Source organism: Falco naumanni, chromosome 10, assembly GCF_017639655.2.
Source record: "Falco naumanni isolate bFalNau1 chromosome 10, bFalNau1.pat, whole genome shotgun sequence".
Taxonomy (NCBI): domain Eukaryota; kingdom Metazoa; phylum Chordata; class Aves; order Falconiformes; family Falconidae; genus Falco; species Falco naumanni.
The window spans coordinates 4,020,896-4,044,801 of NC_054063.1; the positions used below are offsets into that span (position 1 = coordinate 4,020,896).

The 23,906-nt window shown below is 56.5% G+C and overlaps 1 protein-coding gene and 1 long non-coding RNA gene across 3 annotated transcripts in view; one reads left to right on the top strand and one right to left on the bottom strand.

Annotated features, from left to right (window-relative positions):
- The window catches only part of HRAS (HRas proto-oncogene, GTPase), a 44,125-nt gene extending 28,006 nt beyond the window's left edge, over nucleotides 1-16,119 (top strand). For both annotated transcript variants that reach the window (XM_040608252.1, XM_040608253.1), the window contains exons 2-6: nucleotides 5,847-6,000; nucleotides 10,620-10,798; nucleotides 13,093-13,252; nucleotides 13,961-14,085; nucleotides 15,818-16,119. In XM_040608252.1, the coding sequence (XP_040464186.1) occupies nucleotides 5,890-6,000; nucleotides 10,620-10,798; nucleotides 13,093-13,252; nucleotides 13,961-14,080 (570 nt within the window). In that variant the 5' untranslated portion in view covers nucleotides 5,847-5,889 and the 3' untranslated portion in view covers nucleotides 14,081-14,085; nucleotides 15,818-16,119. The remainder of the gene's footprint in view (nucleotides 1-5,846; nucleotides 6,001-10,619; nucleotides 10,799-13,092; nucleotides 13,253-13,960; nucleotides 14,086-15,817) is intronic.
- On the bottom strand, nucleotides 15,738-22,982 carry LOC121094530. Its single transcript, XR_005829874.1, has 2 exons — nucleotides 22,554-22,982; nucleotides 15,738-16,464 (listed from the first exon to the last, which is right to left on the bottom strand). It is a non-coding gene; the product is annotated as an uncharacterized LOC121094530 (long non-coding RNA).
- Nucleotides 22,983-23,906: the final 924 nt, after the last annotated feature.

Consider the following 23,906-nt stretch of genomic DNA (forward strand, 5'->3'; position numbering starts at 1 on the left):
GGGCCACCATCTGCAACTTTGATTGCATCTTTGGCATCCCTCTTTTTTCATCTGTGGGTTGCATTGTCTGAGTTTGCAGGTATGCAGCCAGCAAGCCAACAACAAGCATGTTGAGTTAGATTTGCAGCCCACGTGTTAATTTTAAAAGCAGCAAATAAATTAAAACGAAGCATTGGATAGGCTGGGATTTGTAACAGAGCATCGGTTTGCCAGGCTCATTTCCCTCATCTCTTTCAGGCTGGGCAGGCCACAGAGAACATCAGCACTTTGACCCTTGAGTGAAAAGGAGAGGTGGCATTTCACGCTGCTGGTGAGGGTCCTGCATCCCTCCAGACGTTGTGTTTTGTGACACTGGTGACAGTATTGAGCAAATGGAGGAGCCTGGACAGTCACCAGGGTGAGCCAGCAAGGTTTTGCCTAGAAGACTGCAGACTACTGCCTGCACAGCATCTCTGCCGGAGGGAATAAAGGTGGTCTGAGGGCTCCTCTGTTACTGTGGAGAGGGCTTTTGGAGGAAAGGGTGCCCAATCTGAGACGTGTCCAAAGAGATTTGCAGAGGTGAAAATGGCTTCTGATGCCTTCACATGCAGCGACTCCCAAAGGACAGGTAGAGGGTTAATGTCCGGTAATGAGCAGCTGTACAACTTCAGTCACAGCTGGCCTCAGTATGGCAGCACTGCACAAAGTTATCTCTCTTGCCTTGTTTAGTTGGCTTGGTGGCCATCCTGGGGGAGAAACAAGGCTGGAGGAAAGGGAGAACACAGAGAAAGCTCCATCTGTGATCCTGTTGGAAGTGTCAGAGCCTCCCTTGTGGCGAACGCGTGGGAAACCCACTGCAAATCCATTTTGCTTGACACCTGAGGTTTTCTTGAAACTGTGGTCTTGCAATGGGGCATAGTGATGGGGCCAAGCCTCTTGGGTTCTTCACCTCTGCTTCTGCTAAGTGAGTTTCTGGAGGTTTCACAATCAGGTCCCTAAAACCACCTGTCTGCTGGCAGATGAAGCTCTGTGCTGGAGAAGAGGGATGGTGAAGAACATCAGGTTGTTCTTTGCAGGACACAGCTGGGTCTCTGGGTAGCACCTGTAACCTCGATGCCTACACCTGTTTTAGATCTTAGCCCTGCGAAAGCTTGCACCAAGCATCTCGGTCCTTGCTTCTGCAGGCAGAGCCTCCGTGCTGCTCAGCACACGCAGGCAGGGGAGAAGATGAGGAGATGTGCCCTCCGCCCTCCCCTACACCTTCATCCCCTCCCTGCGGGACAAAGGTAGGGTGCTGGTGCCCACTGGGGCTGGGCACTCGCTCCCCCGGCTTCCTGCGCGAGGCTGGCAGATGTTTCTTGTTTGCTAGAGCTGCGTGGCTCCGGCTACTGGGCTGGGAGCAGCTGCTGCTGCCAGGCGGAAGCACTCGGCGAGGCTTTCCTAGACAGCTTTGAACGGGAGCCAGGAGCCCTCTCGCTACAGGAGAAAATCCACGAGGTCAGGAAATACAGCGGCGGCAGCTCCAGCTCCACACTGGGGCTGTTGGCTTGGCACGCGGATCCCAGCCCTCCTCTTCCCGGCCGGTGCTCCCGAATGGCTCTCCTCCTCATCGTCTGGCTCGGCTGTTTGTTTGACAGCCCTGCGTGGCTTTTCAGGGGTGCAACAGTCACGTGCCACAGAGGTAATCAATTTGGAGAGACAGGGGAAACACCAGACAGTGACCTGGGTCAAGCTTTCAGATCTTGAAGGGCTTGCAGAAGATGGAGGAAGCGCTGTTGCTGCTCAGCGTGGGACTGGGAGGTCGCGCTTTCGAGTGTCCCTGCGTTACGCTGTGGTCAGCTATGTCTGGGCTCTGCATTAGCTGCCGAGAAAGAGAAACTCTTGTTTATCCTTCTCTGGAAATCCTCATGCCAGGAGGAGCTTTCACAACAACCAGTGGGCTGTAAACCTCCATCTGGTGCGTCCCAGACTGAGTGTGAAAACTTGGGGTGCCTGTTAACCATCTCTCTGGCAGGAGCCCCCACTCTTTCTTCCCTGCCTCTGTTTTTTAGGAGAGCCAGAAACAGTGTCTTGGGGATGGCTGTTCCTTGAGCCAGCCCGTGCGGTGGTGGTGATGTTCCTGGCACGTTGAGGAACAGCCACCCCTGCGTCGAAACCTGCGCGTGCATCGATGAGCAGCCTCGCTCTTCCCGGGCTCGGCAGCAAAGAGCGTGATGGGGAGCTGTGAGGTCAGCTCAGGGATGGGACCAGCTGCTCAGCTCTGTAACAAAGCTTGGCCATGTGGAAATCCCCGCTTTCCCCGCAGCCTTTGGCCAGGCTGCCTCTCCTGTGGCATTAGCACGTGCTCTGATGGGCGGCTGGATCTGCGCACTCCCTGCAAAGAGGTTGCGTCATGGATCCCTTGGGGAGGGAAGCGAGCTGGTCTGAACATTGACTTTAGCCCACATTAATGCAGGCAGCCCTCACAGCCAGAGCTGTCCATCGTTCCCCGCACTCTCGCGCTATGTTGGGACGTTTTTGCGGCAATGGTATGAAACAGGCGGGTGGGCTGGGCTCGGCATCCTCTGCAAGCTGCAGAATCTCCCCTGCCGTTGCCGGGGCAGGGCTGGTGTGCAGAACGGTGAGGGGTTAGCCGGGGTGCCGGCACCTTCTAGGTACCGTGTGGCTGAGCAGAGACCAACGGGGCAGAGTTCTCATATGTAGATTGTCTGTGCGCTGGCCGTGAGCCGTGGGGAGCAATCGTGTTTTCGCCACCCTCGTTCCCCCCGCCTCCTGGGTGGGTGCAGAGCAGGGGGATGTGGCTCTGTGTTTCTCCGGAGGAGCCGGAGCTCGGAGCTCTGGGCTGGTGATGTGCACGGCTGGCTGCTGTGTGCTTGCTCCTCCGCTGCGCTGCGGGGCTCAGCTGGGGTCCGGAGTGGGGGAAGACCCTTAAGCTGCCGTGGGTGATACCTCAGCCCCCACCTCCTGCTGCACTGTGCACCAGGGGGCTGGTGCGGCTGTGTGGGATTGAGAAGGGATAGGCCACGCGGTGCCTTCCGCCGGGGTGGTCTCGAGGGAGGACTCCCTCCTCAAGGACTCGTGTCCTCTCCTCTGCATATTGACTCCGGGCTTTTGTCACTGCCGTAGTGTGTCCCCTAGACGTGGGTGGTTGTGCAGTTTCCTTTGAGCATCATCACGGCAGCTGCTCCGTCATCAGCACCAGATGCAGAGCAAGGTCCGTCGTAGCCACTGTGGGCCTTTATTTGCAGCTGCCGTGTGTTTTGCTAGGGGTCGCAGGTCTCCCTGCTCCGTATGAAAGATGGGAGCTGGCTGCAGGTTTTCTTCAGACCCTCAAGACCCGTCTGTGTTCGGCTGTGAAGCTGTCCTGCTGCAGGAGTGACCCTCTCCCAGCCAGCAGCGTTGGTGGAGATGGTCAGCGTTCGCTTCTCGCCCCATTTCAGCCTGGCGCTGCCCCTCACGGTAGTTGTCTCTTCCCATCGGAGAGAGGTGAGAAGCCTGGGGTGGGGATCTCTCTTGGCCCAGAGGAGCAGCGTATGGAGAGGTTCATATATGTGAGGGCAACGTCTGCATGGCCAAGTAGTGCCATCACTTGGGATTGTTGCCTGGAGCCTTGCTTTCAACCTGCATCTCTTCCTTGGCCGCCAGAACAGGGGCACATTGGACTTCTCTGGGAAGCAGTGGCACCCTGGGGTATGGACCTAGGGTATCCCCTTATCTGCACCTCGTTTCCCCCACCATCACCGCTTTCCCACCGTGTTTAACGACCTTCAGCTTCTCCAGCAACCCGAAGCCCCGCTTGGTGTCGTGTTTGTGCTCTGCTTACCCTTTTGCACCACCTCCCTTACCCTTCGCCAGGATCCTGGATGCTGAGAAGGGCATGAGCGTTGTTTGCATCCCGCCACCGAGACAGCAGCTGAGGAAAGGGCTTTGGCGAGAGGCGGTTGTGTCTGGCTGCTCCCAGCTCGAGTGGGTGATTGAGCTGTCTGAGTGCTTTAAGGCTGCAGTCAGGTGGGGATTGAAGGCAGAAAGTTCTGGCCTCCTTTCCCTTACATCTTTGCTGCGTTAGCAAATGTGTCAGATGCAGGCTGGGTCTTTACCAGCACGGCTCGTACCCAGCTTCCAGGGTTTGGGGGAGCCCGGGGAGGAAGGTGGAGTGGTGTAACTTGTCCGTGGGGGTGTAATCCCTGTGCAGTGCTGTTGCAGGCTGTATCAAATGGTGACCGGCCGGGGGAACCGTGGGCTCGCCTTTCCCCTACCCACCGCATTTCGGGTGGCTTCCCCAGAGCTTGCAGATGACAGCTGCGGATGAGTATCTGACCCTGGGGTGACTTCGAGTGGGCAGGGGTTGCAGTCCAATGAGGGTGGATTTCTATTTAAACCTTTGGGGTTTTGTAATCTTCCTGAGTTAAAGTTCCTCTTTCTCAGTGGAGTTGGAGCAGAAATTGAAGGGAGGAGGTGGGGTGGGGGTGAATTTTCTCCTGCTGAAGGGCCATGGTGAGTACATGCTGCTGCAGAAGCGTGGTTTGCTCGTCCTGACCCTAATCAGCATTCCCAATTAGCATCCTTCACAATAGCATCTCTTGCTCCCCTGTGGGGCATGCTAGCTTCATCTTGCGGGGGTGCCTGCGGTTTGAAGTTTAACGCAGCCTTGAGGGTGAAGACGTGGAGCTGGCAGCGTCCTCGGGGGGGGCTGGGACGACTTCCCCCCTCCTGTGGACATCCAAACCACATTGGCCAAGGCTTTCAAATCTATCTTAACGATTTTGGATCGCCAACTTGAGATAAGGCAAATCGGAGACAGTGCTGAGCACTCCTGGAAAACCAGACCTCTTAAACTGGTTGCTTTTGGTTAACACCGTCGGCACCTCCATTCTCTTATCTGTAACACTCCCTTGCCTCTTGAGTTTGCTTGGGGAATGTGTGAAGTTTGCATCCAGACTGTCAGGCTGAAGGATTGCAGCATATCACGTGATAAACGTAGTTTTGTATTCAGTTTGATGGTTTGTTTTTGCCCATTTTAAAGTATCCTTTGTTACTAGCCCGGAGCGTCAGGTCAGATAGCTCTCAATGCTGCCGTTCCATGCTGCGCTTTTAGGCCAATTTTCATGCGTTTAGGTGAAGCGCTCTCACGTTTGAGACCCCAGAGCATCAGACCATAAAAACAAAAGAAAGACAGTGGGTCCTGGAGGCACAGGACGGGGTGACAGGCTGAAATAGGGTAATTTCCTCTGGCCAGATTTCCAGGGTAGTCAGCGTGCTGGGTGGGAAGAAGGTAAGAAAGCCCTTGACCCTTGGGACATACGGGCCATCCCACCATCTCCCCGTTTCCAGGCCAGGGTGGTACACCTGCAAACGGGAGATGAGAGACCAGGGTGGTCATACGGCAGAATACCCTGCAGCGGCAATTTCTTGGACAATTTCATAAAGCTGCATTAAAAGCACATCGCATCCCCGATAGCTTACTGGTTTTCACCCCAAGGAGCGAGGGGTGGCTCTTTGCCATCCAAGACAGCGGTGAAGTGAGTTTACCTTGTCCCATCATCCATCCCTACCGAAGTAAAGCAACTTAAAAGACCATTAAAACCTTAGGGGGTGCATCCCTTCGCCTCTGCCTTGCAGAGTAGGTACCTCTGCGTTACAGCGCGCTGGATCCAAGACCTCGGTGTCTCTAACTCACAGCATTTGAGTGCTCCTGGGACGTGCAGGAGACATTGGGAACGCGTGGTGCCCAAGGAATGAGGCTGTGCTTTGTGGATTTCTGGCTTTCCCAGCAGAAGAGAGAGGGCTGACCCCACAGCCCTGCCGCAGAGCGGGGGGCGACGGGGAGGGACCCCCTCTCCTAACACGGTGGCCATTTCTCCTTGCAGGTGGTGGTGCTCCTGGAAGTCCTGAGCTGGGGTCGGCTGGAAGATGACTGAATATAAGCTGGTGGTGGTGGGAGCTGGTGGTGTCGGGAAGAGTGCTTTGACGATACAGCTCATTCAGAACCATTTCGTTGATGAGTATGACCCCACGATAGAGGTAAGCTGATCTGGGCATGGGGTCTGTGTCTGTCTGCATGTTTTCCTCTTGCTCCTCTCAACTCAGAGCGTGCTCACCTTGGTCTCGGGTCTGAACTTGAGCAGGGATGTTCCTCTTGAGTCGCTACACATGTGTTTGGAGGTCACAGTGAGCAGCCTGTGCCTCCTGCGGAAGGACAGCAGTGTCTGCTGAAGAGAGACGGCCAGGGAGGCAGAGCGGGAGGCAGCAGAAGCGGGCAGAGGCAGGCAGGGGCTGAGAATTCCTACTTTCTGATGAGATGACAGCATACGGAGGGGTTAAAGGTTTGGGACTGAAGAACCATTTTGTGCCTGTGCTTCCATTTCTCCTCCTGTGAAACCAGAGTAAATGTACTGACTTTTTGTGCAGGATGTTTTGAGACTTACTGATGAAATGGGTTTTCTCCGAGCTTGGTCGTATTATGTACGTCCTGCAGTTTGAGCGAGACGTGCTGAGCAGCTGAACTGTTGCGGTTCCTAGAGTGCTGCCTCTGCTCCATCGTGAGTTCAAGGTTGATGTATGGGTCTCATGGTCAGCGTGGATGGCGGGTAGCGATGGCCTGTTTAGCTCCACACCCTGCCTGGGGAAGCAGGCAGGGACCCTGTGCTCCTCCGGGCTGTGCAGAGAGGAGGTCTAGTCTTCGATATCCATTGTGCTTTTTTTTTTTTTACTTTTAAAAACCATATTCTGTTCTCCGTCTGCTTTCACTGTTGCTAGCAAGATGCTAATTACTCCCTGCATGACTTACACCTTCGTTTGGGGGAAATGTGGGCAGCCATCACTGCTCTGCACAACGAGTAAGTCCACCCTGGGAAGGCAGATTACAGCACTGTCATGCCTCTTGGACAATAACCTCCCTGTCTGCAGTCCTGAAGGATTCTATACCAGATGTGTATAAATGCAGCTGTGGTTGCTGCAGTTATTATTACCATAATGGCTAAAAGGCCCCAGCTGGGATCAGAAATCTATTCTGGTAGGTGTTGTATGTGTAGTCCCCACCCTGAAGAGCTTACAACTTAAGTAAACAAGCAAAACAAGGCTCGGTAGAAAGGCAGAAATAGTCTTACAATCCTACAGACAGGAAGGAGAGAAAGCACTTAAAAGCACGTGCCATGACGTCATTTGGCCAAGGTCACCTAGAAAGCCCGCGGCAGAGACTGGAATTTAGTTTAAGGGCTCCGGAGCCTCGGTGCTGCACCTTGTGTACGGATGCAGTTGCCTTCTTCCCCAGCCCCTCTACCCTCTCGTGCTTGTCACCAGTAGCATCGTCTGCTTTTCTCAGAAACCAGTTCCAGGTTAGTTTTGGCAAGAGAAATGCTGATGGAGAGCAGCCTCCCTGGGGAGACGTCTGCATGGACGGGTCCTCTCTTGGACTGTAGAGTGGGCAAAGGCAGCTCTGACCCAGTGATACGGTGGGTTTTAGCATCCTGATATTTTTTGTCTTCAGCTGCCTGCCCCCTGTACGTACTCTGCTGGAAATTTTCTTCATGTAAACAGGCAGTGGGGAATGTAAACCTTGCATGGCATTTCCCAGCACCCCCTCCTCGCCCTGCCCACCCCTGCGTGCCCCCGGAGACGCCTGCGCTCCTCCGCTGTTCCCCCTTCAGCCCCACTCTGCTCTTCTCCTCCTCTTCCAAAAGCAGCAGCTCTTCACTCCTGGTGCTTTTCCACCTGCAGGTCCCACCAGCCCTGATGCCTTTGCAGCTCCCTTGGTCGTGCCCCGCATCCACTCCTTCCCAGCCATCTTCTCACTCATTCCAGGGTGACGCCTTTTAATTATGCTTCATTTTATGAGGATTTAGGACGCACACAGAGTTACCTGCCAGCCATCTGAATGTGACCAACAAACCACCCTCCTGTGACTAAGCTGCTTTGGATCATGCCCAGGAGCTGACTCTGACTGTTCAGCCGGCTAACAAACAGCACAGCAATGCTGAAATGAGCAGGATAAAAGGAGGAGAAAAAAGAAAGAAAAAAAAAGTGTACGAGCATGGAGCACAGGCGTTACCCATCACTGAAATGAATCAAGCGCAGGTTGTGCTGCAAAGTGGGGTGCGAGCGGGTCGGGGTGCACCAAGAGGAACCTGCCCAGGGCAGGAGGGGTGGAGAAGTGAGTTTGTCCTCTGTCTGGGGCAGACCCTGACTGCGTGGCTGCTCCCCTCCTGCACGCCTGGGTCTCTAGTGCGAACGTCTGCCTTTGTAACTCAGTGCCGGCTGACCTGCTACAGCGTGCACCCACACGCCTGCTCTGGGGCTGCTGAGGAGCATTAAGACCTTTATTTTGGGAACAGGAGGGCCAAGGCACCAAGGAAATGTGCACCACTGGCAGCGTCCCGTGGTGAGCGAGCGGGATGGAGTGAAGAGTCAGACTGCACCGAGAAATTCTTCAGTTCGTCTTCCAGCTTTTAGCAGTCACCTAGTGATGGGCTTCCCGAGGCTTTGGTCGTATCCTGACCGTAGTGTTTAACAAATGGACCTCTCGGCCCGCTCCCTTAGCACACCGAGGTGTTCCCAGCATCCGTCTGGGATCCCCCGGCTGAACCCCAAGCGGACGTTGTTTCTGCTGCCTGGCACTTCACAGCTGGGTCCGGCCCCTTCCCTGGCGCCCAGAGGTGGGGTGGGACATGGGGTCTGCACGGGAGCAGTGAGGCCACAGGGTGCCAGTGGCCAGACCGGCGGGCTGGTGGCATCTACCTCTGCAGCAGCCACCGGGTCACCCAGCAGCACGGCGGGGCCGGCTGGGCTGCCATCCCCAGCATCCCCCCAGCTGGGCACGGGGCAGAGGTGGGGAGAGCTTGTCCCTTTCCTTTGGGGAGTGGGCTGCAGAGCATCCTCTGCAAGACTGGTAGCGCCTTCGCTTTGCTAGCGAGCTGGCTGGCCTTAGGGGCAGGCTGTTGGTGGCCTGAGCCGAGGTGTGGGATCGCTTCTCCTTGGGCGTGCTCTCTGCTGGTGGCACCGCCTCAGCCGGGACTTAGCAATGAATTGTGACCGCGTGTGCCGAGGGGCTGCTCCTCGGGACACAAGAGGGGGGTGGTCTGCTGGGAAGAGCAGGCGCTGGCGGCCCCTTTGCCGGTCCCTGCCAGACACTGGGACCCTAGAGGTGGAACCAGTGCCCTTCTCCCTTGCGCCAAGGAGGCTCCAGATACATTATTGATTGGAAATGGGAGTGCATCCCCACAGGGCAGCCTGCCAGTTGCCTTCAGAGAGGCTGGCTGAAAGCCAGCCCGTCACTCCACACTTACTCCCGGTGGGTCAGCAGTCCCCTTTTTGGGAAGGCATGGCCAAGAAGGTCATGGCAGAATAGATCTCATCTCCTCACTCTGTGGCCCTCTCCACAAGGTGAGGGTAGACTTTAATTAGCCCCAGTAGATGACGACATAGTAATGAACCAAAGGCTTGGCCCCATTCCCTTTCTGTGCTGCTGCTGCTCCTGTCGGTGACCTTTGCTGCGTCGGCTGTTTGTCTGCAGACCTGCAGAGCTCATCTGATAACATTGTTGTGGTCGTTGGAAGTGCAGCAGACATTTGAATTAATTTTAAACTGCAGCCGTAGCCTCTGCGAGTGGCTGCAAAGCGCTGTGGCGGTCATACTGCTGACTCTCACCGTTCTTGTGCCTTTGGTTTTGGCTTCCTTCTCTTGCTGAGAGCGGAGGATGCTGTGCCGTACCCAGGGGATGGCTGCCGGAGAGGGAGGAGGCAGTTGCTCTGTGCAGGGGCTGCCCCAGCAGCATCCCTGCTGATGAAACTGGGGAGAGGCGTGGTGGGGAGGAGTGGTGCTTGGGGGAGCCTGCCTTGAAAATGGAACTTTTAGAGGGATACTCAGTGATTTCCAGGTCTTCTCACATCTGCGATAAGTTGTGATTGCTTCTGCTGCAAGGGAAAAAAAAACCCAACTTCAAAGGACCGGCTTGGATAGTCCTTGCCTCTCCTGGAGCCCTCTGGGCACAGACTGGTTGTGGGAAACACCCTCCTCACAGCTGGGGGGGGGTGTCTCATGTTTGAAGCAGAGGTTTACTGTCAAGCAGTTCGCAGCCTTACTGGTGGCTTATCACCTCTGGTGCCCGATGGGAGACGCCTTGAAGGCGCTGGCTTTGCGGGTGATCTTGAACACCTTCCAGCCCCGCAGACTGCAGGTGGTGGTTGCTGGAAGCTCTGGGTGGCCAGAGCCGCCTTTCCCGGGTGTCCCCTTCCAGCACCCAGGCAGGGCGGCAGCAGAAGGGATCAGCTGGGACTAAATAAGGCTTAGGAAAATAGTTACTGAGGGCCGTGTGGTGTGGCAGGGACAAAGCTGCCCCTGGTCTGCTAGCGGCAGGGCTGGGAATGGGGAGAGCAAGGCAGGGGCTGTCTGCTCTGTGGCTCTGCCAGAGAAAGGGAAACGTGCTCAGCTGTTCCCTTCTTCCATTTTTTTTTTCTTTTTCTTCTTTTCCCCTTCCCTCCCATTTTTGAAACAGGTTGAGTCGGCTGTTTAATGGGAGCTGAAACTGAGCAGAGTGGGACTTGGCATCTTCCCAGGGATGCACTTGCTGCATCCCTTCACCTGGCCAGACCCGTGCCCTCCCTTAATGCACCCTCCTGCCTTTCTCTCCCTCTCCTGGCCTCCAGGATTCCTACAGAAAGCAAGTCGTCATCGATGGAGAGACCTGCTTGTTAGACATCTTGGATACCGCAGGGCAGGAAGAGTACAGTGCCATGAGAGACCAGTACATGAGAACGGGGGAAGGATTCCTCTGCGTCTTCGCCATCAATAACACCAAGTCCTTTGAAGACATTCACCAGTACAGGTTGGTGTCCTGGAGGGGCCCCTTCCCTCATGCCCGGTGCGAGGGGGGGGCCTCGCTGCACCCTCCCGCCCTCCCTTTTAGATCAGCCCCCGCGGTGGAAGCGCTGGCTGCCAGCAAAGACCATTAGCTCAAGTGGCCGTTCCCCAGGGAAGAGACGGAGCAGACGGCTAATGTCAGTGACTCCAATAAAACCCATCCGAAGGGATTGCTCGTGGCCTTTGGGGACTCGGTAATGTAATGTTGAAGTGTTTATGGTGACTAAAGAGAGAGCTGATCCTCTGTGACCCCCTCCCTTCCCTCCCTAATTAATGGAATTGCTTTGTTAGTGCAGTCGATCTCAGGGAGTTGTGCAGGGCTGGGAGCTGGGAGAGGAGGTGGGGAAGGGCCGGGAGAGCTGCTTCCCTGCCCGCAGCCCCTGCGGCGAGGCGGGGGGCACTCCTGGCCCGCCGGGGGGGCACTCCTGGCCCGCCGGAGCTCGCTTGCCACCAGGGCAAGGACGGAGCAGGAGGAGCGGCAGAGCCCCGGGCCGGGGCTTCGCGAGAGGACGTGCTGGGGGAGCAGTGGCCGAGCAGGGACCCCCATCCTGGCGTGCTCCTGCTTTGGCTGCACCCAGGCTACCCAGCCTGCTTCCCCCCGCTGCTGCCATCATCCCCGCAGAGCTGGAGCACCAAGATACAGAAACGCAGCGGGAGCCTTCCCTGGTTACCCTGGCTTAGGAGGGATCTCTCTGCTTTCTGCCTTTTTCCGAGGCTTAGCTGTGGTGGGAGGCGCGTTGCAGAGGATGCAGGAGGTGGCTGTGCCTGTCCCCGCTCTGCGCTGCCCACCAAGGGACCCGGATCCCGCGGCATAGACCCGGCTCTGGGGTAATCCTGCCGCTCCGGGCGCAGGCGCAGCCCTTCCTCGCTCCGTAGGCAGAGATGCTGCTCTGAGCTGTCGAGAGGCCTCGGTCTTTGGCTAGAAGGTGTGTTTGGCGTAATAGCTATACGGCCGGACTAACTTGGCTTGTTTTAGCTGAACCGGAGGACAAAGGATGGGATTTTCCTAAAGCACCTGAGGGATTCAGCAGCATTCATCCTTGCGCTGGGGCCGGTGCCTGTGAATCACTCGCAGGATGGCTTGATTTCAAGCCCCAGTTTTAATCATGATGTAAATCACTGGCTTTCATCTTGTTTCGCCTCTGCTCTTTGTGTTTGCACTTTTAAAAGAATATTCCCCAGAGAAATGCCAGCTCTCCCCGGTTAGTAACCATTAGGAGGTATCTCTTTTCAGCTAAGTGTAGCCTGTGCACTAAATTTAGTACTTGCATTTGCTGATCAGGATGTTACATGGAACGTTTAAGTGGCTTTATGGCATATCATACATATAGTCAGACTTCATTTCTATGTTCTGCTACATTAAAAAAGGAGATTGATTATTTTTTTTGGCGTGTGTGTGATACATGTCCAGCTGCTTTTGGATGGAAATTTGAATTCGATTAAAATGCAGAAATCAGCATTTACCTAATGCTTTTGTTAGTTAAATAAACCCAAGTTAAATATTCTGAATGCATGAGGAAGAAAAAAAAAAAAAAAAAAAAAAGCTGTTCTGCATCTGAAGTTAAATGATTTATTAAGCAGGGGAAGTTGTTATCTACCAGGAGGGAACGGAATGGATTGTTTGTGGTCATAGTGGCCTTTCAGATTTTTAGAAGTGGTAGATCTCATCTTCGCCCACCTAGGTTTAAGTCTGAGGCTGGAATGAAGATGCGAGCATTGCAGCCTTTTTGCTTCCCAGTTGGTTTCTCAACTTTGAATGACCTGAACTAAACTGAACGGAAGCGAATGCTGCCTGCGCATCTGCAGGGAAGGCTACGGCTGCCAAAAGCTGGTTTATCAGCTCAGCAGACTCGGGTTGCAGAGGAGTTTTTCTTTTTATTCCCATTCAGAGGGATGACTTGATCTAAAATGTTGGAAATAACACAGGTGACTGCTCAAGGACTCATTTTTATTCAGCTTAAACTGTCTTAAGCTCATGTCTTAATACAGATTGTCGTGATCTCAAGTTGTGTTTATAAATAGTCGCATTTAAAGAGCAGAAGTGTGTTTAGTTTTCGTTTCCAAAAGTGCCCTAGCTAGTTTGCTGTTTACTCGGTTACATGCTGTGGTCATTTATGTTCTGCTGGAAGCCCAACACCAGGCGCCGGGCAGGAACGAAGCAGAGCTGTTAATTCTTGACGAAGAAACTGGTGGGGAGTGTCCCGGAGCTGCCCCCCGGTGCCTTTTCTCCCTTCACTTTAGCACTTTTTACTCTTGCAGGGAGCAGATCAAGAGGGTGAAAGACTCAGATGATGTTCCCATGGTGCTGGTGGGAAATAAATGTGACCTGCCAGCCCGGACAGTGGAGACCCGGCAAGCGCAGGACCTGGCCCGGAGTTACGGGATCCCCTACATAGAAACCTCTGCCAAAACCAGACAGGTAGGAGGAGGCTTGTAAACAAAATCTTTCCTTTTTTTCTCCAGCGCTGTCCTGGAGAGCCGGGAACGGGCAGACAGATGGGTGCAAGGGCTGGGGTTAGTTGGTTCCTTGAGGCTAAACGCTCCATCGGGACGTTCCCTTCCCTTCCCTTGCCTCCCTGTCCAGGCTGGAGCCTCCAGTCTGGAGAACTGCATCATCCCTTTGGCAGCAGTGGAGGCAAGATGCTGTCTCAGGGGTTTCTCCAGGGCTCTGGACTAACCCCCACAGCAGGTCAGCTAACCTCAGGGGACCGGGCCAGCCTCACCCACGGTCTGTTTTGGCAGACCTGCAGGCAGAATGTGCCAGCGCTGGAAGGACCCTGTGGGGCTCCCAGAGCACAGAGGTGGGAGTGGAGCAGATGATACCTTCCGTGGTCTAGTGGTGGCTTTTCTCTTGGGCGCTGGATCTCCTGCAGGCTGCTGAAAGCTGATGCATCTCAAGGACTTCAGAGCTCCTTGGCCTCGTGGTGGCTCACTCAATCTCGCTCTCTGTTTGGGGGCCACGCTAAGATCCCTGTTAAATCTTCCCAGCTTGGTTTTGTGCTTTAACTGCCATCTGCCCTGCTGGAAGACAGCGCTAGGGACACCAAGCTGGGGAGCAGAGCTCTTCCCTCTCCCCACTGTCCCCTCTCGAAGCGGGCAGCCGCTTGAAGTGATGCTTTTCTTCCAGGGCGTTGAAGATGCCTTCTACACCTTGGTGCGGGAGATCCGGCAGCACAAGCTGCGCAAACTGAATCCCCCAGACGAGAGCGGCCCCGGCTGCATGAACTGTAAATGTGTGATATCGTGACTGCGGTGAGTGCTGGAAGCAGGCGAATGGGGTGCAGCGGGGTTAGAGTGGAAGCAGGGCAGGAGGCGACTGCGGGCGCGCTCATCTGCAACCAAATGCAGCAGAAACAATTTGCAGCAACGGGTATTTTTTAAGGAAATGCTTTTTTGACTGAAACAGCATTTTTCTGTCAAAACACGGGTAAGTCAAAATTCCCACTTTCCTGAGGAAGCGTGTAGGAAGAAAGGATTGTTTACTCCCCCCCCCCCCCCCCCCCCGCCTCATTTTGTGGAACAAAAATTCTACGGAACGGATTAAAAAACCCATGTGTTTTGTCGTGCTTTCCCCAGGAAAGCTCCTTCCCGTGTTGCCCCACTGAAAGGGGAGTTAAGGTGGTGTTACAGGTGTGCGGCTCACTGCGTGTCCACCACGCTGGCCCTAGAAAAGTTCAGATGAAGAGCTGGGTGATCACGTTGCCTCCTGAGAAACTCCTGTAAATTCCCTCGTCCTAAAGCTTCGGAGCAGACCTGCCTCACTGTGAAAGTCCCGTGTTCCTCAGAAGCATCTTCCCCATTAGGTGCATCCGCTGGGATATTTGGAACTGTGGCAATGTTGAGAATTAGCCATAAGGGGGCTGTTCTGCTTTCATAAATCGTGTGTGCTGGAGCCAGAAACAGGGTTTTTCAGATGGTCCGTGTTCACTTGCCTGTTCTTCTTCTTTTTCTTTCCATGTTGGTGGTTTTGTGGGGTTTTTTTTTGGAAGGATGAGTATTTAAATCATTGCAATCCTGCTGGGTAGCAGTGAGGGAGAGCTCCTCTTGGTGTCCCTGTGTGAGCTGGATGGCCTTAAGCCAAACGCCTGGGAACATCTGGCTGTGTGACCAGTTCCTTCCATGGCAGAAACGGAGGGAGGCAACTGGGAGAGAGCGCGCGGGGGAGATGTACATCTAAGGCCACCTGGGACTGGGGTGTGGGAGAAAACCGTGCACAGACATTGCCTTCAACGTCTTTTGGGGGGGTCTCCCAAGCACCTGGCCTGGCCCTTCACCCCTTTACACAACCGCTGGGAGTCCTAAGGCGAAGCACATTGTCTCTGGAGGTGGTGCTAAGAGGGTCTTGCTGAAGGTGGAAGGGGGCAGCTGGTTTTTCTCCGTTGCTTTTTGAGCCAAAGGCTGTGAGCGCAGCAGAGCTCTTCCCCGAGGAAAAAAATCAAAATGCTGGCAGTGCTCGCTTCCTCTGAGCAAAAAACCAGCCGAGCACCCCACCCCTCTGCTCCCCGCCGAGGCGCGCGAGGTCTCCGGGGGGCCCAAGCCGAGTGCTGTGCCCAGCGCACTTATCACTGCTAGGAGGGGTTTCCAGATGTTCGGGTCTTCCAGATGTTCGGGAGCATTTCCTCCGGATGGGGATGTGAGCTCGGGGCTCGTTTCCTGCTCTGGCTCACAGCTGAGGGCGCGGGCTGGCGGATGCTGCTGCTCCCCTGCACCGATGGCCAGAAGCCGGGTCCTTGTCGCAGCCCGGCGGCAGTGCCGGCAGGGGCCGTGCCTTCAGATCGGGGGGGTGTGGGGCAGGGGGGAACGTGCAGGGAATGCGTGTTCCGTGCTGAGCCGGGTCCACACCTCCGGGGCCTGTGTAGCCCTTTGCTTTCCCTCTGTGGGCACTAGCAGGGTCATCCCGAAACGTGCAGGGTGGGCGACGGAAACAGCCCCCGCTGGTCCTGAGGGCGAGTGGGCGCTGACGAGTGTCCTTGTTTGGTTTCAGCTGACTGGACCGCGTCTTGGAGAGGTTCCCACTGTGCCGAGCGCAAGGAAAGAGGTGAAGCGAAGGAAGAAGCAAGTGGATTCAGGGGAGGAGTACAGGGGGAGGGGGAGAGGAAGAGGAGGAGGAAGAGGACAGGGGGAGCATGAGCCCCTCCAAGGACTATCTCGCACTTCACCCAAGCCTGCGGCAAACGACGTTTTTTCTTTTCCTATCCCCTCCTCCTTTGGCCTCCTCCCACCCCGGCAACTGTACAAAGCCACAGATTGAATCACAGTAAATTATTATTTGATGGTCTCAACAAACCGTCTCGCTGGCTGTGTCCTCCTTCCAGAGGCGCTGCTGCTGGTGCTCCGGGAGGATCGCTGGTGGGACGGCGGGGAGGGGAGGGCGCTGAGATTCGCTCTCCATGGACCGAGGTCATGCTGTAGACCGTGAAGGCGATCAGGATAGAGCTGTCTTTGTCTCCGGCAAGTCATCGTCATGTCCCCGTCCCCCCAGTCCACCTGAAACTCTTTGCTGGCCCCGAGTTGTGGTGGCGTGGAAGAGCGCAGCCCATTGAAGCCTGTCCTTGGCGCTCCCCTGGGTGCTTTGCCGTCAGCCTAGTCCTTGTGGTATTTCTTATTTTTTTATGGCCTTAGATGTGATACCTGGAAGGGAAGAAGCATCAGGGAGGAGATCTGAGAGCTGGGTTCACCTCAGCTAGTGCCATTTGGTTGCTTCCTTGATTTTTTTTTTTTTCCAGGCAGCTCTTTCTGGCACAGCACCTCTCAAATGTTTATGTGCTCCAGAGGTAGAATTAGGCCTTTCTGCTCCCCTGTAGCACCCATCTAACACCTGCACAGCACATAGACCTTGGGCTGCTCCAGTCTGTCAGCACTGCGTAATGGTATTCAGATCCTCGTCTGCCCTGTGCACAGCTTAATTACTGGTGAGCATGTAGCAGAAGGGCTCTCCGGCGCTGCAGACAGCTGTCTGGCTGCTCAGCAACTAGGACGAAAGGATGCAGACTTCCAGTCCCTGGGTTTAGAGTACGTAAGAGTTTTTGGATAAGGACTGATCAACTGGGAAGCCAGTTTTCAATGAGCCTTGGGATTTTTGCCTGGGGGCTGACCAGCTTCTCTCACCTGCCTTTTGCTCGCAGGGCCAGGGCAAGGCTTGCTGCTTGCCGCCTTTCCCTCTCCCAAGCCATCGCGCAGGCTGATTTAGCTGGCACCCAGAGTGAAGAGCATCACAGGGGGAAGGCGATCCAGCCAAGTGTGGTGGGCAGCTGCGCTGCACAGGCTCGCCCAGGCCTGCAAAGGCACACCGGGTTCAGCAGCGGAGGCTGGCAGGGGTTGGGAGCAGCGAGGGCAGCATGAGTCACAGGGCAAAGCGGGTACAAAGACCCCCCGGTCACCCCAGCATGCAGCCACAGCCCACCAGGGGTTCCCAGCATCCGTGCGGGCAGCCTCCCGTCCCACCCCTCATCTTCTGTCGTGCCAGGCAGCAGCAGAAGCAAACTGCAGCGCTGCTCGGAGTTGCTGCCTTTGCTTTTGGCCTGGGCAAGACGAGACTTGTGCTAATGCCTTGTGTTTTGTACTTGCCTGCTCCGACGTGCCGCGGGGCACAGCCCTCACCCTGGCTGCAGCTGCCTGGCACCCGGTTCCTGCGGGAGAAGGGCTGATCCCGGCTCGAGTAGGAGCAGTCACCCGAGGGAAAAGCTGCCCTGCCTTGAGCCGGCTGTGCTGTTTGCAGCGGCGCCTGCCTCGCGCTGGAGGAGTGCTGAAGATGCTGCAGCTGCTGTTGGATGGTGGGGCTGGACCAGAGGCTCCCCGAAAACCTCCCAACCCGAGCTGCTTCAAGCGTGAAGCCTGGCAGCGTGGGTTTGGTTGCTTGGGGGAACTGCAGGCAGGGCCCAGGGCCGGGCTGCTCCCGTCTTTGCAGAAGATGATGACTAAAAGCCTTAATGGTAAGTGGGTGGGTTGATGGGGGGGGACCCGTGCTTGATGCTGTTAACTGCACGAGGAACCCGGTGCTGTTTCTGCCACAGAGCTTAGCTGGAGGCCCTCGGGTGAGGAGTAACGCTGTGTTTGGGGCTCTGGATGGCTCTAACCCCTGAGAGTATCTGCTCATTTCTGGTTGGGAGCCAGAAACTGCAGTTTGGGACCGTGAGCTGTGGTCGGGCAAGCTGAGGAGCTCCGGGGAGCACCAGGGTGAGGCGTTCTCAGGGGGCAGGCACGGCTTGGCGAGGGCAGCGCTGGCTGCAATACGAAGTCCTTCAGCCCTTTGGTCGGGAGCAGGAAGCAGAAGTACGAGCATCCCCCTTCAGAGGGGTTTCTGCACCCCTCAGGGCGAGGTTTTCCAGCTTGCTCAGGAAAGCTCTGGGTCTGGTCAAGTCCCGTGTGTTACCGTGGCTTGTGCTGGTGTCTTCTAGTTGCACGATCCTGTTGCTTCCTTGGGCTGCTCCTCATGGGTGTTGCACCGAGGGGAGCCGAAGACGAGCTGTTTCATCAGCATCTCAGCGGTCAGTGCGGGTGTTTAGCAGCACACCACCAGGCACCAGCCAGGCTTTTCTCCCTGGTGGAAGAGCCTAGTTGACATCTCACAGCTTTGACCTGCTGTACGCTTCAAGCGGTTCCAGATATTGACAGTCTCTGGGCTGGCTGGTCACAGTCCTATTGTACGTATGGCTAAAGCAGACATAAAGCGGTGCTAAGAGTCACCAGGGTTCTGCAGATGGACCTAAAAGTTCTTCAGGAGCCTGGGCACACCGTTGTCTCTGTGCAGGTGGTGGTACAGTGCTACGCCAGGACAGCACCTCAGACATCCAGCGGGCAGGCAGGAGCTGGAACTGAAGATGGCCAGCATCTCAGGAGGACCTGGATGGTGGTGGTCCGAGGCCGGCAGGTTGCAGACGACTCTCAGTCCTCCGGTGAATTACAGCCAGGACCCTCTGCCAGGCAGTGCTGGTCACCTCAGGAGCTGGCAGCACCTTTGGTTAGCTTTTTGCTGTAATTAGAAGATCCCAGGGAGCATTGCTTCAGGTCAATGTTCAGGTCCATGCTGAAAGTTGGAGGTAGACGGGGGGAGCAAAAGGGGGTGCTAAAAGCTGGACCCACAGCTCTTCCCCCAAAATCACGTGCTGATCGTGGATGGATGTGGTGCTGCGCCTTTGTCCCAGGAAGGCGGCTTTTGGGAGGGTCCTAAAATATGTCTTCAGTACAGTACGACACGTCGGCTCTGATCTGGTCTTTGCGGTAGCCAAAAGCCGTGTCGCCCCTCGCAGGTGGGGCTGTGACTTTGAACCCGGCGTTCCCATGTGCCGAATTTGTGCTGGTAACAAGGATGGGACAGCAGTGGGGGTGGCACCAGGCAGGAGGTCGGCGCATGAGCTCACCACGTGCTCTGCTCCCCGGCTGAGCTGCTGGAATCTGAAAGGGAGGGGACAGTTTCATTGGAGCGAGTGTAGGTCTGGGCTTAGAGTTGATGTAGTTTATTTTCCCTGTAGTTATTTAACGCCCGGTTGTTCTCAAAGTCCCTGGACTAGAAGATGTCGTTTTCCTTCTGACAAGGAGTTTGTTGCCCACCTCGGTTCTGCTGCTGTGGCAGAGAGTGCGGTTGTTGCAAAGAGCCGCCGCGGGCGCGTAGCTGGAAGCTGCACGAGGCCACCGAGGTAAGCTTTTTGCTGCATTTGGGCACATCAGCTCACGTCTGGGGGCTGTGATCTCTCTTCAGCCGGTCGTGGCAAGGCTGCAGGCTTGGTGCTGTGCCCTGGGTCTCGGGCAAGCGTGAACGCCGCCCCTGAGCAGGCTGCAGCAGCATCGTGGTGATCAGCTGCCGAGGCTGCGTCTCTGGTGGTGGAGGCGTGCCACCTTGGAACCCATCCTCAAATGATGGAAAAGATGAGGAGGTCTGGTCAGGTCAGGTCTGGATGGCTCAGGACACGTAGAAGCTTTTCTCTCCCACATCATTCAAGTGCCCCACACCCTGTAACGGAGGGGTTGGGGCTCCAGAGACATCACAGCTGAGTCAGCTGACAGAACTGCTTACAGGTCCTTAAAGATGCTGATGAAGTGCTGGAACAGATCTCGTGCCTTTCGGTCTGTCAGGGCTTCCACAGAAGCGTTTCCCTAAGCCAGCAGAGAGGATGACTCCGGGATGGATGAGCACATGGTGCTTGCTGAAGGCTTTGGCGAGCATCTGCGCTGAGTTTGCGGGAGGCTGGCAGCTGTCATTGCTGGAGAGACCTGAGGGGGTGGGTAGCTGAATGAAAGGCTGTTTTACGGAGCAGCCCTGGTGGCTCAGTGCTGGCATCCTCCTCCTCGCCTGCGGTGTAGCTGGGTAAAGAGGAGCAGACCAGGTTTCCCTTCTGGACTAGACTCCAGTCCATGCTGCAGCCCTCTCCAGCCCGAGCAGTACCTCTGTATCACCTCTTGGCTCCACCAGGAGCCTTACAGGGAAGCAAAGCCACCCAAGAACCAGCTTCCCCCAGGAACTGCCTGCCAGGGGAGCTGCAGGGCTGCGTGGCCTCCAGAGCACCAGAGTGGCCCAGGCTCATAGCGGGGTGGGTGGCAGCAGGGGCTTGGGGTGCTGCACCCCATCTGTCCACAGGTGCCTCTTGGGACCTCATAGCAGTTTTGGAGCAAGGATGGAAGTTGGTTGCAGTTAACGTTCCTCTGTGTCTTAGGGAGGGCTCGTTTTAACCGTGTTGAAGAACGGGGCCAGGCTTCGGTGACACCAGCCCCTCGGACCCGTGCCTTTGCACGTGCCTTCAAAGCCATCTCCATCCCCACCTTGGTCCCTTGTAGCTCCTGCCAGCGAGCAGGGGTGCTCGTGGGGTGGGACCAGCTGCTTTGTCTCCTAGCGAGGTGGCTGGCTGCCTTGTTCCAGCTCCGGTTGCTTCCCTCCTGTGCTGCTGGGCAAGCACGGTGGCCTCGCTCAGTGACAGCATGCTGGCGTGCACCCTGCGTGCTTCCTCGACGCCCGAGGTGGGATGCGGGAGGTGGTGGGATGCAGGAGGTGATGGGATGCAGGAGGTGGTCTGGGAAGGGCTCAGACATGCCTGTTCCCACTGCCAGGCTGTTATTTGCTGTGTGCAGGTTTATACCTGATGATGTGCTGTGGAAGGGGGGGTAGCATTGCTCAGAGGAGGGTGTGGGAGCCAACGTCCTGGCCACCAGCAGCTGTGGGAACTGGGATGAAGATGATCTGTGCATGCGCAGCTCCGCTCCCCCCAGGGCAGGCGAGCCTTGCTTGGCCCTGGGCTCAGGGCAGGGGCTGCGGCTTTGCAGTGCCAAGGTACCAGCCCCGGCCAGGGCGGCTGGGGCTGGGGGTGCATGTCCTGCGTGCCCTCACTCCGCTGCCCAGCTCCCAGCCGCTGCTGCCGCAGCCCCTTTGCAGCATGCGAGCAGCACAGCAGCACAGAGCTAGCACAGCCGCACGCGAGCATCAGGCAAAGCAGCACAGCGAGTTGAAGAGGAGGAAGATTAGCACTGCCTCTGCCAGACAGGCTGGGGCATAAAGCTCCCAGGCACAGCACATCCATCTCTCCCATCACTGCATCCCAGGACCAGAGCCTGAAACAGCCCCAAGCCTCGCTCCCTCCCTCGGCCTGGCTCTGCTCCAGGCTCCGCTGAGCATCAATTATTCAGCGCTGCCTGGCTGGTGTATGGCAGAGGCACGCAGCAGGGCTGCCAAGCTCTTGGTGGCCGTGGGTGGCGGGCAGGGAGGATGAGGAGTGCAGCCGTGGCTTGGCACAGAGCGAGCAAGCAACAGGGCGAGACGTGGCTGCCCCTGTCCCAGCTCCTGGCACGGCTGGTTTGGCTGTGGATGGGCCAGGAAGGGCAGGAACTGCAGGGATGCCCGGGCACCCGCGCCCAGCGTCGCCTGCAGCTCTGCACTGGGGGGGGCCTCTGGGCAGGGACCGGCCCGGGGAGCTGGGGTAAAGGGTGACACTCATGAACTCCACCACAGAAAGGGGGGGGGGGGATTTAATGAGAATATGGCAATATTAATGGGATTTAATGGCGAATGCCAAGTGTGGAGGGAGAGGCAGTGGTAGGACCTGGCTGACAGAGTCGTTAGGATTTAAGCAGCAGCCTCGGTACCTTCCACAGGGTTCATCTGTCACTGGTCCGCGCTGTAGGTGAACTTGGGCTTGGGACTACGCAGCTGTCCTGCTCTCGGTCCCTGGGAGCAGCACCCAGCCCTGGGGGCACAGGAGGGGACAGGGGCTGTCTGCACCCTGTCCCCAGCCCCTCCTGGCAGCGGGGGAGCCATGCCGGTGACCTGCTGCTCCCGGTGTTTGGCCTAGGCTGGACCCCAGGCATGGCTTGTGTCCACCCTGAGGTCTGTCACTTCTCTGGTAAGGGACTGAGGTCCTGGGCTGACCTGCTGGGCAAGTCCCAGGGGTGGCCTTCCCGGGGGGCACTCTGCACTGGGTGCTTGGCATGTCCTTCGTGAGCCAAGCCCCAGACCCAAGCCCCACAACCCTAGCGGGTCCCCTTCGGTGCTGGGTACCACTGTGCTCCTGCACTAGCCGGAGGGATGCTGTCAGGGCATGCGGTGCAGCCCGGCCCCGCTCCCTGGTCCCCACAGGGGCACACAGCCAGGAGGCCACGGCCGGGCACACGCCTGGAGGGGGATGCCAGGGAGCAACGCCTTTACTTCATTTTTTTCAATGACCACACAAAACGAGGCTGTTTCGGAGAGGAACACGACTCTCCCCGCTACACCCCTCAAACCCAGCGTGACTCACCTTTCCTGGGGGAACCCTGTGCTTCTGGATGCTTCTGTTCCCCACGTGGCAGCATGGAGCTGCCACTGTCCCAGCGGTCAGACAGATGCCACATCCTCAACATCATGCAGGTAACTGCCAGCCCTTCACACCCGGCCCCAGTCGCCCGCTCGCTCTGTGCTGCCCCAGCCAGCAGGTTTGCCCGGCTGGCACCTGCAAACACGCGAGGGATGAGGTTGGCTTCCTCCAGCCCACGATGTCCTGCCCCTGCTCGCCGCGGAGCATCCCTGGGCTGGCATCCAGCGTGAGATGATACAGGAGCCACCCCAAGAGCTGCCTCCTTGTTGCACTGCTCTGTAGAGGAACGAAGCTGTGTTAATTAGCATTGATAATATACAGCTGTGGTTGGCTTCAGGGGCGGCGCGTTGGCTGATGTAGCTAAGGTGCAGCTGTGGCTGGTTCTGTGGAGGGGCTGAGAGCCAATGAAGGGAGAGCAGCCGAGGAAGAAGAGAGAGAGGAAGAAGCAAGAGGAGACAGAACACATGCCCTGGATGAAGAGAAACGAGGCGAAGGCAGCAGAGAGTCTGGCATGAAGAGTGTGCTGGGATGAGGTGGTAACAGACCTTGTTGCAGCTTGATAGTTTGGAGAGCGCTGCGACGTGGTGCTTGCTGGTGCTGGGTTTTTCCCCAGGGTCGCAGGCTGCGTTTTAACTAGTTAATATAAATGCGCTAACTTAAGGAGAACAAGGTAGGAGCCCTTTTTGTCCCTGTTTGACCTCTTTTAGGTGAGGCAGAGCACTGCTAGAAGCAGGAACACCAGCTGATGGCACTCGCTGGGTGACGCTCCAGGATGCCACAATTCCTGCACTGTCCTTCAGCCCTAGGATGGCATCCAGCTCGGATTTTGCTGTCAGTCTTTGTGCCTCCGTGCTGCCCTGTTGGAGACCAATGACCCTGCGTTTACCATAACCATGCTGCTGAAGTACCAAACGGCAGCTTCTCTTAGGGGAAACCAAAATACCGTGCAAACGTGACACCCCAAAGCCAACAGTACTGCGGTGACCTAAGCACGGGAAGCAGTGGCCGTGGAATCTGGGGGGTGCCAGAGGGGCTGCTCACATACAGCTTTTTAAAATCCATTTTCTGCTGTCAGCGGCACCCCCTTACGCTCCCAGTGAGCAGCGTAAGCATGACTCAGCTCTGACTGGTGTAGCATCATGATGTGTCACATTCCCCCCCTCCACTGCGCCCAACTAAGGGCCGTGTCCCCTCACTCCCCATCCCCTCTGACCTTCCCAGCGCTGCTTGTGGGCAGCAAAACTCCAAATACAAAATCTTGGGCAAAAAAATGAGAACTGCAGCAGGGCTGCCGGC